The sequence below is a fragment of the Centrocercus urophasianus genome, unplaced genomic scaffold (genome assembly GCF_019232065.1).
Source record: "Centrocercus urophasianus isolate 14NV4802_14NV808 unplaced genomic scaffold, USGS_Curo_1.0 seq_2, whole genome shotgun sequence".
NCBI classification, from domain to species: Eukaryota; Metazoa; Chordata; class Aves; order Galliformes; family Phasianidae; genus Centrocercus; species Centrocercus urophasianus.
Genome location: NW_024884755.1, coordinates 16179254 through 16194491, shown reverse-complemented (window position 1 = coordinate 16194491; position 15238 = coordinate 16179254). Strand labels below are relative to the sequence as shown.

The 15238-nt window shown below is 50.9% G+C and overlaps 1 protein-coding gene across 5 annotated transcripts in view; it reads right to left on the bottom strand.

Annotated features, from left to right (window-relative positions):
* Positions 1–15238, bottom strand: part of ACSF3 (acyl-CoA synthetase family member 3) — a 40631-nt gene that overhangs the window by 22289 nt on the left and 3104 nt on the right. For 4 of the 5 annotated variants that reach the window (XR_006169257.1, XR_006169258.1, XM_042821308.1 and 1 more), the window contains 4 exons: positions 14342–15064; positions 12868–13023; positions 4491–4645; positions 3853–3998 (listed from right to left, as the gene is read on the bottom strand). Coding sequence is in view for 3 of the 5 variants with exons in the window: in XM_042821308.1 (XP_042677242.1) it covers positions 3853–3998; positions 4491–4645; positions 12868–13023; positions 14342–15034 (1150 nt within the window). In the remaining 2 variants the exon portion in view is untranslated. Of the gene's footprint in view, positions 1–3852; positions 3999–4490; positions 4646–12867; positions 13024–14341; positions 15065–15238 lie in introns of those variants that run through there. The other variant, XM_042821310.1, reaches the window with a different exon arrangement.

Sequence of the window (15238 nt, the reverse complement as noted above, 5' to 3'; positions counted from 1 at the left end):
GAAAGACACGGCAAGAGACGGCAGGCAGACAATGCGAGTAAATGAAGCCTCACAGAGCTCAGGGAAGGGAGCAGCAGGCAGCCCAGTGAGCTGCCACAGACTCCCACAGGTTTGCCAGCCCTGGAAGCCTTTGCATTAAGATCAGATCAATGCTTTCTTGGAAGATGCTCCTTTGCTGTATGCGAACTGCCAGCCTCAGTGCAGGACACAGCAGACTGAGCCATGGGCAGCAGCACCGAATGACAGCGGTCACTTCTGGTCTCAGCCTTTGAGAACGAAATATCAAACAGCAACACAATGCCTCCAAACAGATACGAAGACAAGCATTTGGCTAAAGCAGAACCAACATGTAAAATCAGACCCACATGGGGAGCCGTGTCCTTATGTTCAGCCTGGAAGTTTTTTGGCATTTCAAAAGAATGATAAACCTGCAAATGGAAATCTGTAAAGGCTGAAAACGCTCCCAGCATTGATCAGAGCTACAGGGGGCTGTCAGCACTGATACAGTTTGTGCACAGGCTATGACTAGAGCTCCTCAGGCCTGGGTGATGTGTTAAAACACACATCATCATGTGTTAAGACACACACCATGTATGTACCATGATGTGTTAAGACACGCCACGCCAACTCCAGACCTCGGTGGTTGGCTGTGCAGGTTGCAAAGGCACAGCACTAGAATCACAGAATGGTTTGCGTTGAAAGTGACCTCTAAAGGCCACCTGGCTCCACTCCCTGCAATGAACAGGGACACCCACAGCTCCGTCAGTGCTCAGAGCCCCTCCAGCCTGACCCTGGGGTTCTGCAGGGAGGGGATCTGAGTCCCAAATCAGCTGTCATCAGAAGGGAGTCAAAACTCAGCACAGCCCACCTCTCAGAACTGGAACCAGGAGCACTCCCTGCTCTTTCCCCTCCCTGCGCCCTTTCAGCTCTTCCCAGTCTGCACACTCCAGGATGCTCAGCAAAGCTGGCAGCACGTTCACACTGTCAGGCTGCAGTCAGGAAGGACTGACACCATTATTCTTCCTCACCGGCTCTCCTCTGTTTAAAAAAGTTGTCAGCTCTTCCCAGATAAATTTAATTGGCCCTGCGGTCTGTGTCCTCCGGTATCTGGGGACCTTGATGCTGTTATGTGCAGTGCTGTCCTGGGAGAATTGAAACAGGCCAACGATAAGGCACTCAGCGATCTCACTGTCAACAATACACCGAGTCCCTGCTGTAGGAGCTATTAGCTGCCTCTGATCTAAACCTCCAATTAAAGTGGTGATTAGGCCCAGTGAGGCATTCTCCAGCCATGAATTATTCATCTCCCTTCACAGTAACAGCACCAGGGGGATTAGAATGAGAGCTGGTGAAAACAGAGGCATTTTAAGCAGGGTTTTAACCATATACAAGCAAACATTTATCTTTCAAATCTTTCATCTTTTCTTCTTTAGGAAAGGAGAACTCCCCCCCCTCCCTGGCCTTCTGGATCTGCGCCCTATGGGGCAGTGCCACAGCACCAAGGACACCTGTTGGACATGGAGGGCTCTGCCCTTCCCCAGCCCCACCAGGGGGTGAAGGAGGGCAGGACAACCCCAGCACCTCTCCTCAGAGGCAGAAGGAAGGTCGTGAAGCGGCAGAGCAGGATGTGTGCTGCTTCTGCTCTGAGAGGAACCCGCTGGCAGCTGTGAGGGTTCTTGGGTTCACCTCACCAAGGGAACCTGCAATCTGAAGGCTGGGATGGATCACTTTTGGGACAGACACATTCCCTCTTTGGAGCTTTCCAGTGGCAAGGAATGTTACTGAGAGAAATGTCTGAAGTCACGGAGCCATAAAGTCACAGAATGGCTTGGCTTGGAAGGGTCCTTAAAGCTCATCCAGTTCCAACCCCTGCTGTGGGTTGCCAACCCCTATCTCAGGCACCAAAGTCATCCCAGTCAACCTCAATATCTGCTGCTTCAGCTCTGGCCATGCCCAGCAAGCTCTTGCATTATGTTTAACACACTGATGCCTGCTGAGGCCCCATCTCCACCATCTCTTTATGAGTATCCTGCAACCACAGGGCTCTTCCAGCACAGCCCTTGCTGCCTGGCCATGCTCGATGCAACTCTTTTGTGCTAAAATAAAGCTGTGGCCAGCAAGTGGGTCTGCTGTCAGCTGCTGCCTCGCATCTGTCCCCAGAACACTGTTTTGCAGGAAGCTCACTGCTCCTCCTGCCTCAGCCACTGCTGCATTTCTCAGCTGACTCATTCATGGTGGATACTGCTGTACCTGGTGACCTTACATCCCAGCCTCTAATAGGGTACTATATCAAAAGCTTTTCACAGCTCCAGTAAATTATGCCTCAGCTGCACCCATCTGCTTCCCAACTGACACTTCCTGAAATAAATTAACCAAGCCTATTCAATCATAGCTCTCTGTCTGTAAGGTTCCTGGCTGATCCACACCTTTGTGAGATTCTCCTCTCTCCTTTTGTGGGGCTGCAGTGAGCCCCAGCTCAGTGGCTGTGTGACAGACACTTAGCCTTTATCCCAGCTCCTCTGCTCACAGCTGTATGAGATTATTTGTCCCCATGTCCCCTACAGACCTGGTAATGCCAGAGGCTACACACAGCCTCTGCTCAAGAGCACGTGGACACATCTCTGGAATTAAAACTGCCTTTCCTGGTGTCCATTTCTGCCTTATCCACACAGCCTTTACGTCTCCAGGGAAATTGAGAGCCTCCACTCATTTCCCCTACAAAAGATAAAATAAAAAGCAAATATAACAAGGCTGCTGTGATATCCAGACGACCTCAAGCCACCATCCTACACCTTGGGGCTCACAGAGTGCTCAAGCTCATGCAGGTGGGAATTGAGTTTCCCTTCTCCAGCACGCAAGCAAGCACTGGCCAGACTGGGGGAATCACAACTACACTGCAGAAGTTAACTGCACTTTGTATTTTGTGCTGCCCCCAAGCTGCTCTCAGTTTCAGGAGCCAATGCTGGGGGAAGCTGTGGCTTCTCCTCACCCTGTGCAATTCCTTCCAGGGCACAGCTGCTACAACCAGCAGGACTGGGGTGTGAGGGGAAGCCACAAGGCACAGGACAGTCCCACCTGGGTAACAACGGTCCCCAGGAGACCAGAGACCAAAATGATGCATATGGTGCCATGCATGTGCAGACAGCATGTGGGGAGGAGAAGGTGGCATAGTGGTGGGCTGGGTTGCTTGTCAGACAGATGGCCACGTTTATAACCAAAGGGAGGGTGGGGGCATTTGATATTTTTAATGTTTGAGATCAATTTATTTCTAGGTTACATAAAACCACAGATATTGAGAGGAGTCACAAAGCGTAGCTACGAGAAGTGAGGGAAGACAAGGAGAGAACAGAGCCAGAGCATACGACGAGGTGTGACAATTCCTAACTCCTGAGGAGTTAAGAGAGTTGCACTAAAATAAGAGTGAACAGACACCCTATTTTAAATGTTCAGTACTGACTGACGGGACACGAGCTGCTCCGTGGAGAGCCCTGTGTCAACATCCTATGCAAATACAACTTCACAAAGCAGAAGCTGAAGATGCCATCCCATCACAGTGTTTGAACTCATTAAGACTTTGGAAATCATCAAGCAGAGTACATCGTGTGTATTCTGCCTCCAGGACAGACCTGGCCTAGCTGGGTTGGTGTGTATCAGAGCAAGCTCTGCACACACACTCGTGGCTTGTCCTACCTTCCCAATGCCAGTTCCTCTACCAGCATCTTTGCTCACAACACAGTCTTCTCCCCAGTTCTGACAAACAGTGATGAGATGTGTGTTCTCTGTGGTGAGAATAAACAAGAACACTTGAAAGCAAAACACTTCTGATTGGTGTCACCTTCTCCAGACTCCTACCTGGGACACGGACTCCATGCAGAGGGTTGGAAAGTGCCATCCCAATCTCTGTCATCCCATACCTCTCCAGCAAAGTGTGCCCAGTGATGGCCTTCCACTTCTTCAGGACAGGCACAGGCAGGGCTGCAGAGCCGGACACCATCAACCTGCACATGGAAAACCACATAAGAAAGCATCTAAGGAGTTTTCATTCCAACAAAATGTTATGTAAAGCCTGCATTACGTAAAACCCTACAAGACCCAAAAGCCTTCAGCCAGTATCCAAGATATTCCTCACGCAGAAGAGATTCTCTGTCTAATAGGGGGGTCTAAGTTAAGACAGGATGGCCTCCTAAAAGAGATTTTGCAGCACAAGCAGCAGCATCTGTAGGGATCTGTGGGCTGCAGGCTGAAGTTCTCAGTCTTGTATCTTGTAGGGTGACACGTTTAATAAGCAGGCAGACCCCTTCTGGCTTTACCACGCAAGAGCAGCTCATAATTAAATAATGTCACCCCTGTTCTTGTCAGAGAGATCCCACAGCACCACAACCTGCCTGGTGGTGAGGAGGTGAAGTCCAAAAGAAAACTTGGTGCAACAGCCACAGCAGCCCCTGCCTGGTGCAGAGCTGGGGGCAGCAGGACGTGCAGTACCCACCTACCTGATGTTCTCCTGGCAAAAGGCACGCACAAAGTCCTGCACTTGGGGCTGAGAGAAATGCTCATCATAGTATTCTATCAGCTTGGCATAGATGGTGGGCACTGCCATGAAGACGTTGACACGGGGAGCCTGGGAGCTCAAGAACTTCTTCCAAACCTAGGAAAGAGGCATCATGTATGTGTACGTATATACCCAGATATTAAGAGTAGAGGGTCAGCACTGTCAGTGCCAACTTCCCAGCTTTTTCTCAGCAAGGGATCACCCATCACTCTCACACTCAATGATCACAAGATGCAAATGGCACGTTTTGGTACAGCCAAGCACTTGCTGATGAAGAGAGCCCAGGGCAGAAGAAGTGAATTCTGTGAGCATACAGAGCTCTTCAAAGGCCACGCAAAGCTGCCAGCTTTCCAGAGAGGAAAGACAGAGTCACACACAAGCAAATAGGAGCCCATGGACCCAAAGCTTTGAGGACCCATCAACTGAACCAAAGTCCAGCAGCTGGCTCTGCTGGAGAGGAATGAGTGACCCCAGACACTGCACTGGCTGAGCAGCTCCACTTGGGAGCAGTTAGCAACAAGCAGACATACATATTGAAATTAGAGCCATTTCTTCCACACGTTGTCACTCTTCCCTCCAGGTGAGCTCTCCCCAAGGCAGGAAGGATACAAAGCCATCAATAAATAAATGGCTCTGGCCCACTCAGCTCCGGTGACGGCCACCTCTCCCTCTCCTTTCTCCCTGCCCTGTTGTTGACAAATGTATTTCCTAACAGCTCCTGACACTGCTTGCCTCCCCTCCCTCCCTCCCAGCACACGCTCAGCTGCACACAGGCGCGTGCGGTGGTGAAAAAAAAAGCATGAATTGATTGGAGGTGAACAAGTGATTCTCCTTCATGCTGTCACCCCGGGTGCTGCTGTGTGTGCTGCCCCTTTCCCCTCCGTCCTGCTCGCTCGGGCTCCATTTCATTACTTTCTACTTCACTGCACCAGCATCACCTCTCCCTGCCGGCTCTCACTTGGCTGCTTCAGAACAATCAGCCCTCAGAAAACCCCGTCGGCGCCGCGTTGTTCTTAATGCAGCCCTACACATCCAACAGAAGCAGTGTCCCACCCAAGGGATGCACACATTGGGAAGCCACCAGGCGTGGGGTTGGGACCTAAGGACACCCCCAGAGCCATGGGAGCTGGGACACGATTACTGTGAGCCCCTATGGGCATTGAGAGGAGCAGAAAAGGAACGCAGTGTGTCTGCAATGACCGACAACACAGCCATGCCCCGACACTGCAGGCACCCCTGCCAGCACGAAGCCCTGAATGAAGGCAGAATAGGCAAAATTGCATCGAGGAGGATTTGACCCCTACTATATGTCTCCCAACCTCTCTCCCCAAAGGTCGTTTTCTCTTCAGCCTCACAGCATTTTTCCCATTTGAGGCAGCAGCACAGAGAGAGAGAGATCTCCAAAGCCAGGGATCTGCTCCTCTCCCCCTGGTGCTCCATCGAGCCATTGCCTTGGGCAGGGGAACAGGTGACAGCAAGCAGGCACCGGGCCTGTGCCAAAGAACTGATGGGAGACAGACGTTTGGAGCTGCTCGATCCTCACTGTGTGATTTGCCTGCAGAAGCCCAGAGCAGCTGTGGGGAACACGGGCAGACTTCCAGTCTGACTGGCTGTGCGGCAGATTTATTTTCACATGCATTTGGATTAAAAAACAACAACAACAACAAAGCAAACAAACACCCGACGCCATCGCTCCAAAACACAGCTCTCTGCTGCACCCCAGGATCCCCCTGTCCTCGCACATCTGCTCAGCTCCTGCCTCAGATAAAACCCTTTGTGCCACCATCCCGGCCATGGGAGCAGCTCTGTGTCAGCCCGACTCGCCCCAGCAGCAGCCCCTTCCCAAAGATAAGCAGCTGCCTTTGGATGCGTGCCACCAGCCGCTGCTGGGCCGATCTGCTGACAGCCAAACATCCCCACCTGTTCTGCTGCTGCTCAGCCAAATCTGGATCCCGACCATGTGTTGTAGCAGCGCTAAGCACCGAGCTGCGGCACAAGGCTGGCAGCCCCCAGCTCTCTGCAGACCCACAGGCGTCCAGAGGGCTTGTTGCTGCCCAGCCAGCTGAAACAGCTAGTGCTGCTTCATAACTAGAACTTCATGGTTTAAGAGAAGGATCTGGGAAAGCCTCATTACCTGGGACTAATCGATCAAGCCGGGGACTTGGCTGGCCTCCAGCTAGGGGCCAGCTTTGCCCTTCCCACACACAGCATCCTCTGACACCGTCAGGTTTAGAGCACTGAGATCCATCTCTCCCTCTCTGTTACCCGACGTGTCACTGTCACCACATCAATCACCTGCAGACAGGATATTGGCAGCCCACTGTTTCTTTTTCTTTTGCTCACCTGAGACCTCTGTCACAAATGCACCCCCTGCTCTGCCTGCCTGCAGGGAGCCCAGAGATGCCATCACCCACCAGCCTGGCTCTGGGGATGTTCAGTGGGGCACAGCCCTCTGGCTGAAACACTGAGCCTTTAAATCATCACTATAGTGCAAAGCATAGGAAAGTACCAGTCTTTAGATGGAATACGTTCAGGAGATGGCGTGGAGTGGACCAGAACTTCATTTAAAATGAACAAGGGCTTGAATCAAACTGTTTCTAGCTGCAAGAAAACAAGAATGGGTACAGCTTCCCATCAGCAGTGATGGCAGCAAAAGCCCAGGGCAGGCACACAGCACTGCTGGCTTACAGGACAGGCTGCCTGAGCCAGCAAAGCAGAAGACCTTCTGTTCCCAAGAGCCCTCTGACATTCCTGATTTTCTTCCCCTCCCACTGCACAAAAGCGTATCTGGGCAATTCCATGGGCTGGCCGGTGGGATTTTGCCAGCAGGAAATGAGAGGGAAAAAAAAGAGAGAGAGGGAGAGGAAAAAATGACACCAGAGGGTCTAAAACAATCCCAGTGAGGCCAAGCTGCAAGATTTTCCCACGTATTTCTTACAGCATGCAGATGGCACGGTGGTGAATGAGGCAGGAGGAACACACAAGCTGCTCCCATAGATTGTCCTTCCCTGCAGCAGCCTCCCCAGCCTGCATCCAGAACTGCTAACATCACCTGAAGGAAGGGATGCAGCACAGAGAAGAAAAGGCAGCAATTTTTCCTTCCTTAACAGAGCCTTTGCCCTCAGAGGGAAACGTGTGATGGTATAAAGCAGACAGAAACCAGCAGATCTATCAGTACCTGGGCATCTTCTGAAGCAGAGGAAGGGGAAGGTGGCAGTGGCGATTTGTATGCTAAGTCCAGGCAGCCTTTGCCTGATGCAAGGCTCCAAAAGGAGCCAGAAGAGACGTGGGCAAAAATGCCTAAAAGCTGAAAGGAAAGCGAAAATCAGCATGGATTTTCCCATTAAACCCAAACAGATAATAGACGACCCGTACCGCTACCTCTATTGACAGACACAACAGCTCCTCTCTCCCTTATAAAATTACGGTATCATTTTCAGTGGCTATTGAATTTATACATATTTTTTACACCTTTTCAGCAGCAACAATACCTCTAATGCAAGGTTAAATCATCCTTTTACTTCTCCTTTTGATCCAGGAGCTGGCTTTGTGTTGCGCATCGATCTCTGCCGTGCAGGTAGCGCTGCCCGCCGATCTGTGTGAGAGCAACAGTGGCTGCAGCCAAACAGAGCTGCTGCTGGGGAGCAGCATGCACAAAAGGAAACAGTCCTCTCTTCAAAGGGAAACCAGGCCCTCGGTGGCTTCGCCTCGTGTGTGTTGCAACCCCAAACTGTTTGTGCTCCACGCGACTCGGGTTTTAATCATTTATTCATCAGTGCAGTTTGATGGCCCCTCTCTATTCCAGGCTGAAGCTTTTAAACCCTTCCTGTGTTGCAGGCATACTGAAAGGAGCAAGTGCCTTCCCTGGGAGCCAGGAATATAAGTAAATATGACAGGCTCCGGTTCCATCTCTTCTTTATCCCCACACACATGAAAAGACATTACTCCTGAGCAGATGCTGAGGACAGACGGCAGAGCTGGGGAGACAGGAAGAAAAACACTAACTTTTGAAAGCCAGGTCTGTGAGAAGTGATCAAACACAACCCATTCAGCAGCGACCTGCTCCTCCCTCCACCGCCTCCTCTTTGAGTCTGGAGCAGAATGAAAAGAGGAGTGCCTTGCTCCAGCTGAAACAGTATGGGACAGGCCATCCCAGCACACCGCCCTTTTGGTGCTTGGTTGTTGCAGATCAGAACCCTGTGTGCTTGCACTTGCTTTGATTATAAAAACAATGCCTAAATCACCGAGGCTGGTGTCTGCAGAAGTGACAGATCATGGGGAGAGGCTCAGGACCACGGTGCATGCTCTTCCTCCCTGCAGGCAACCATGCTCCTGTGCCATGGGACCTCACAAGGCCACCAAACAGAGGCACAATGCAGCAGCACCCGGCCCTCACCTTGCTGTAAAACATTTTTAGAAGGTACAAACCTTAGAGACACCTTAGAGTCAGCCACAGTGAGTGTGGCACTAAAACAACCTTAGGGTGACAAATCTGCATCTCAACATGCTTACTGACAAAGTGCTGTCACTCTGCAGGCAGTGCACCGCAGCTCAGGACCTGGAGAGCCAAAGGGGCAGCACGGACCACAGTGAGTTCAGATTCCTAAAACTTTCCTCCATCCCCCCTGCTGAAGAGCTACCAGGATCTGACCTCGTGTTGAATGCAACCAGCTGACAGCCTTTCTCAACTGAACATTCATCCCTTAAGCATTTGCTCCCTCCTGTCCAGGCGGGAGCAGCAGTGCCCCAAGGCAAGACAAGCAGTTCTCACTGTCCAAACTCAGAATGAACCCACACTGGCCAAAAACCTCAGCAGGCAGTGGGCTCAGGGTGCCCCTACTCTGTAGGTATGGGTTCAGAAGTCACTGGGAAATGCTGCTGCCTGCATGCAGCTGGAGAAGCATGCAGCCTGGAAGCAAGCTCTGCCAGGAGGGCCACAAAGGGATCCTTCGGCTGCAGCTCGCTCTGACTTCAAAGCACATTCTGCCCTCCCTGTTCTCACGCTCAGCTGAAAACAAAAATAACATCAGAGCTGCCCTCGCCCCACACAGCTGCTGGGAGGAACGAGCTCCCAGATGCCTTTCTGCCCACTGTGCATGCCCACAGCAGCACGGAGATGTCACTGTGCTCAGAGCTGTCCCTTCCAGGCAGTGAAGCACTCTTGCAGTGCTGGGTGCTGCTCTCAAGGCCCCCAGGGCAGGCAGCAGCTGGGGGGGCTCCCAGCATCACACTGAGCCCACGCAGTGGGGACTTGCACAGCATGGATGAACTGACTGTGCTGCTGGGAAGTATGGGTCCATTTATAAAGCCTTTATTAATAAATGATTAATAGATGCAGCCATATTTTTTAATAACTTACAATAAAAAGATGCTGCAAAAAGCTTAAGCGAGACAGCCTTAACAGATGGTGCTATAAAGTGAATTATAACATGTACAGTAGCTGGTGCAAAGTAATGGATGTCCTCATTTAATAAAAAGAATCTGATTTTATGCAGCAACTTTCACGCTTGAGGCAGCTCAATACACTTTAATGAGCCCCTGTGGCCTCAGCAATAGCTCGCACGCAGCCCTGGGCATCAGATGCTGTTTTGGTGAGAGAGTGGATGTTGGTCAGGACACGGAGGTTATTTTACAGCTTGATTTTTAACCTTTCCTTGGACCCAAAAACAGACGGAAGGGTCTGAAAGATGCAGGGAGCGACAAGTCCTGGCCTGGGGCTCAGAGCGCCTTCTAACCAAGGGGAAAAAATAAAGAGCGCTGTTACCACCACTGGAACCAGACTGGCATCAGTATCTGACTATAAGGCACACCACAAATTATGTAATTTAATAAAGGCTGTAATAATAAAGTATTTATTTTGTATAATGAAGTGTTGGTGATTAGAAACCAAACACACATCGGGTATGCTGTTGCGGTTTCTCTTGAACCCGTGCCAGTATCACTCAAGGCTAAATATGCCTGCAGCAGGTTGAGAGTAAGTTCCCAGCCTTGTTTTGATCAGGCTGTCAAGTGTTTTAGCTGCCATCCGGGTTTCTTTATATCACACTATAATTGGCTGCTTTCTCAAGGTGCAACCAAGAGAAAAAGCGCAGAGCAAAACTCGGGCTCCTTTTGCAAAATCCTCCACTGAAACTCTGAAAGCTGATTTCAGTAGCAAAGGGTATTTTGTAAACAGCTGGCGAAAATAGACCGGAACTGAAAGGCAGCTTGCATTAAACTCCACAAGAAAGCCTTATTTACCCTCATGTGCTTTCTTTGTAGTGTCGATCAAACCACTTTCAGCTCCCAGGGGAGGCCCTCGGAAAAATAAAGGGAATAAAAAGAATAGAAAAGCAAAGGATGTCCTTCAGAGCCCAAGTGCACCTGAGAGCCCCCGGAACTTCACTCACCACGCCGACCTCTGCCCAAGTCCAACCTCCAGGGTCAGTGCGATGGCCCCCGCGCTGTCCTCACTCGCCCTCACTGCTGGCTCCAGCAGAGGGCTTTGATCAGAGGCAGCAGGCAGGCACCCTGCTGCAGGCACCCGGACCCATCCTTCAATGTCAGCTCATTGATTTGCAGATGTCGGGAGAGAGCACAGAAAAACACATGGGTGTAAGGGACGATCAATCACCAGCGGCACAGGATGTGGAGAAACGCGCCCTCCAGAGGGCTTGGCTTTGCTTCCAGGCTATCGGCACGCTCCTCTGCTTCACACCAGCTGCCTCCTAGCAGTGCCTGGACAATGCTCTGAGCCCTAGCTGTGACGGGCATGCATCCCTGCTGCACCCCAAGCTGTGTGCACACAACGCTCCGTGGGCTGACACCATTAAGATGGCAGCAGGTAAGCTGGGCAGCCACTATCAAGAAGATATCACCAGCTCCAGCTGCCAGGGCACCTCACTGCCCTTCCTCTACAACAGCATCCTTCTGGAGATGTGAATGCAGAGCTGCCCCTCTGTGATTCTGGGGCTTTTCCCCTCGGAAGAACCGGTGCTCAGCTACCAGTGGGGTTTTCAGGTGCCAGGGCCATCTTGAAACAAGAAGGGAAGTGCACATTTTCTGTGGTTGCCTCTTTGAGAAGCAGAAATAAGCTGCTAAGAATCACATGGTCATCAGCTCACTCAGATCAGAGTCCAAACTCAGCTCCACAGCAGAGTCACAGCATCAAGGGGTTCCAGGTGCACCCTGTGCATTTGCTCTTTGTCCTTCCAGCATGACAAAGCTGCCTGCCACATGAATAAACACAGACACATAAAATGGCCTGTTCAGCCACAAAGCACAGGCTTGACAGCTCTCGTCACTTGCCCAAGGAGCTGCCCACTGACAAAGCAGGTCCCCTTTCTGCTATCAGGTGGCACCAGGACCTCAAATTGCTCACTTAATAGTGACGCTGCTCATCTCAGAGCAAACCAGAACTCCAGTGCCTCTCACACCACCACCAATATCAGGGGATGTAGATGAACAGTGCCAGCTCCCAGGAGCCAGTAACTGTAGAAGCTGTTCTACCTCACTGCTGGTTGTTGCTTTTCATCTTCTTTGCAAGTCAGCTACCTGCCACCACGGGCAAGGAACAAAACAGAAGCAGAGCACTCAGACTGGTGCCTCCTATCTTGGCCAGCAAACAGTACTAAATGCAGCAGAAACACACTTATAAATAAGGTTTCCCTCCTGTCACCTTTCCTGCAAAACTGCAAGCAGCTCTCAGTTTGCAAACTCTCACTTACATTGCTACGTCTAAACTGACAGATCTGTTTACACTTGTACCTCTACAGCTCAAGAGCACTGTTTCTATGCAAGTGACATGGATTAGTATTTCTCTTAGCCAGGCTGTAAGAAACTCTGAAGTCTGTGTTCTGTCATGTAATGTAACACAAAACATCGAGGACGTGGAAAATGCAAGCTACTAAAAATGAAATATCCAACCAGCAGTACAGCTTCAGGCAGCTCACTGCCAACGTGCAAGGGAAAAATCCAATATTTCCACCTTTCTCCTTGTACCAGAAAATGAACGACCCTTGTTCTGGGTGTGGATGATCTCAGTGGGTACCAAGAGTAGATCACCCCCAACAGGAGACCCCCAACACTCCAAGGGGGAGCAGCAGTGTCGTGTTCACGTCTGTCACACTCAAACAAGTCGCAGCCTCCAGCAGAGCACACTTACCCCAACCTGAGCAGCGTCCAACAGAAAGGGTTTTTACCAGTTGGTGAACCGCACGCAGCCAGCAGCCAAAAAGCTTGGAATTGTTTAAGAACTTCTTTGCAGAGTTGCTCTAATTACAGCACGTGGGGTCTTGCTGCTGAATTTCAAAGACAACACACGATCCCTCCAGGCTTACCATCTGCGCGCTGAATTCGGGCAGCATGATGCATGTCGCTCCCACCCAGAGAGGACAGAGCAGCTTATTGATCACCCCGTGGACGTGATGCAAAGGCAGCACGTGCAGAATAACATCTTCTTTCTTCCACTCCCATTTTTCAACCAGCCCTGTGGTCTAATGGAAAAAGACACGTAATCTCATGTCAGGGCAGGAGGAAAGCTTCACCCAGGTCCCCAACCTACCAGCACCCCCCTGCACAGCTGGTGCCAGAAATCCCCCCGCTCCCAGAACAACACTTGGGCACAAAAATCCCCTCTTTAGGGCCAGCAGGAGCAGAATTACCATCATAAAGCATTCACAAGGAACCTCTTCTGCACTCTTTCAATGTATGTGTGCACACAGATCACAGACCTTCCTTGCTACTGAGAATTAAGTCAGCAATGACTTTAAGTAGGACCCACAAAATCATAAGCCTGCAGAAATAGTACATAAAACCTGAAATACTCCAGAACTCAGCTGACACAGTTTGGACATCAATGACGTTGCTCTTCTCACATGTGAAAGGATAACTAGTGGGAGCAGGAAATTGATGTCCCATGAAGAGAATATACAGAATGTATACCAAGCTTCTAATTACCCCTTCACAACAGGGTATTTCAAAGTGTTAGACCTCAGACTCTTCAGAGCCCAACGTTAGCAACTGGAGAGCTTATTTCCAGCTCTCCAAAAATAAAAATCAGTGGAATTTGGTCATGCCATTCACAACCCCCCTCCCACAGGGCAGGGAGCTTTCTGTGAGACAGGACCAAAGACAGTCAGCGCTTCGGCTGCCTCCCAGCTGATCAGCATATTTGTCAGGGAACAGATTCTTTGCCCGATATAGCCAAGCCCTGGCTCTATCCATCAAGGCTCTCTTACTGCACCAGCCACTGCAGTATCTGTGCACCCAGAAAGGCGTGAGCTCGACGACGTGTCCATAAGGCACCCTGTATTCCCTGCTCTTTTTCCCTAATGGCATGAGTCTATCGGTTGCAGGCAGTGATAACAAACTGGTGAGGTAGTCAGCAGGCTCGTTCAAACTTTTAATTCCTTTTGGCTCAGAGAGCTAATGGATTTTTTGCCTTGGGGATATATAGCTAAATAATGCACAGACTTCACGCAGCACTGTGCAGTGCTGGGCTAAGTTATATTCCAATTATGGGCAAAGATACCTTGCTAGTCACAGTGAAGAAAACTGCAAAGAAAGCAGTCCTTCTACAACAGGTCTGACCTCTGCTGCTTTCCAAGAAAGGAGGCAGAAGCCGTGCCCCTGGCTGCAAGCACAGCACGAGGTTCAGAGCCTCAAACTCTGAGTCTTGTGCTCACCTCAGAAATGCTGGGGACTTTCAGGACACGGCCCAGTAGTGCAGAAATCAGGTCTGTTATGCCAAACCACCTGGGAAGGACAAGACCTGTCCCTCAGCACGAGCATTGCAGAGAAAGCAGCACTCACCACTGCCTGCACATTCTCGTGGGTGCTGAGGACACCCTTTGGTCTCCCCGTTGTCCCACTCGTGTAGATTATCATGGCTCCCCTGTCCTTCCAGGAAGCACTGGATGCCAAGGGCACGTCTTCCACCGCTGTCTGATCTGCAGATCCACTGCTACGAAAGCTGAGTGGCAGCACTGGGACTCCCAGCTTCTCAGCACTAGGGGTTATTTTCCCCACATACTCGTCTGTCGCGATGACGAGAGCGCTCTGCGAATCCTCAATCACATACTCCAGTTGCTGCACAGGGTGCTTCTTGTACAGGGGAACTGCTATGCCTCCACTCATCCAAGAAGCCCACTGGGCAATCACATACGAGGCATCATTGGGGCACAAAAATGAGATCCTCTCCTCCTTCAAGTCCCTGCTGGAGCACTGCAGGACTCTACAGATCTCCTGGGACAGGCGGAGGCTGTGGCAGAAAAGCTCCCTGTATGTGTGCTCACCATTTTGGTCAACGACGGCGACTTTATCACCAAAAGTCAAAGCCCTAGTGAAGACAGGGCTGACGTGGTGGCTGCTGGCTGTCCGTGTGGTTTGCACACCTCTGCAGGGACAGACAGCCCTCTTCTGCACATGCAGCCCCCAGCGGTGCAGGTCACACAGGAGGTATCGTGCAGGCCAGCTCACGCGGGGGGAGAGCAGGGAGAGCAGCATCCTGCCAGCAGAGCTTCTTTTGGAGTGATTCTGCAGAAAGCAATTATAGGAACAGATAAGTATGAGCAGCGATTACCCAGGGGTTTATTCCCACAAAGGAAAAGTGGCAGCTTTCATTTGAGTAATACCCACTGTATTATTAATGTTTATGGTTCAGGCTGCTGTATCCCCAGCGTGCTAGGCCCTGATAGATAGATAGATAGA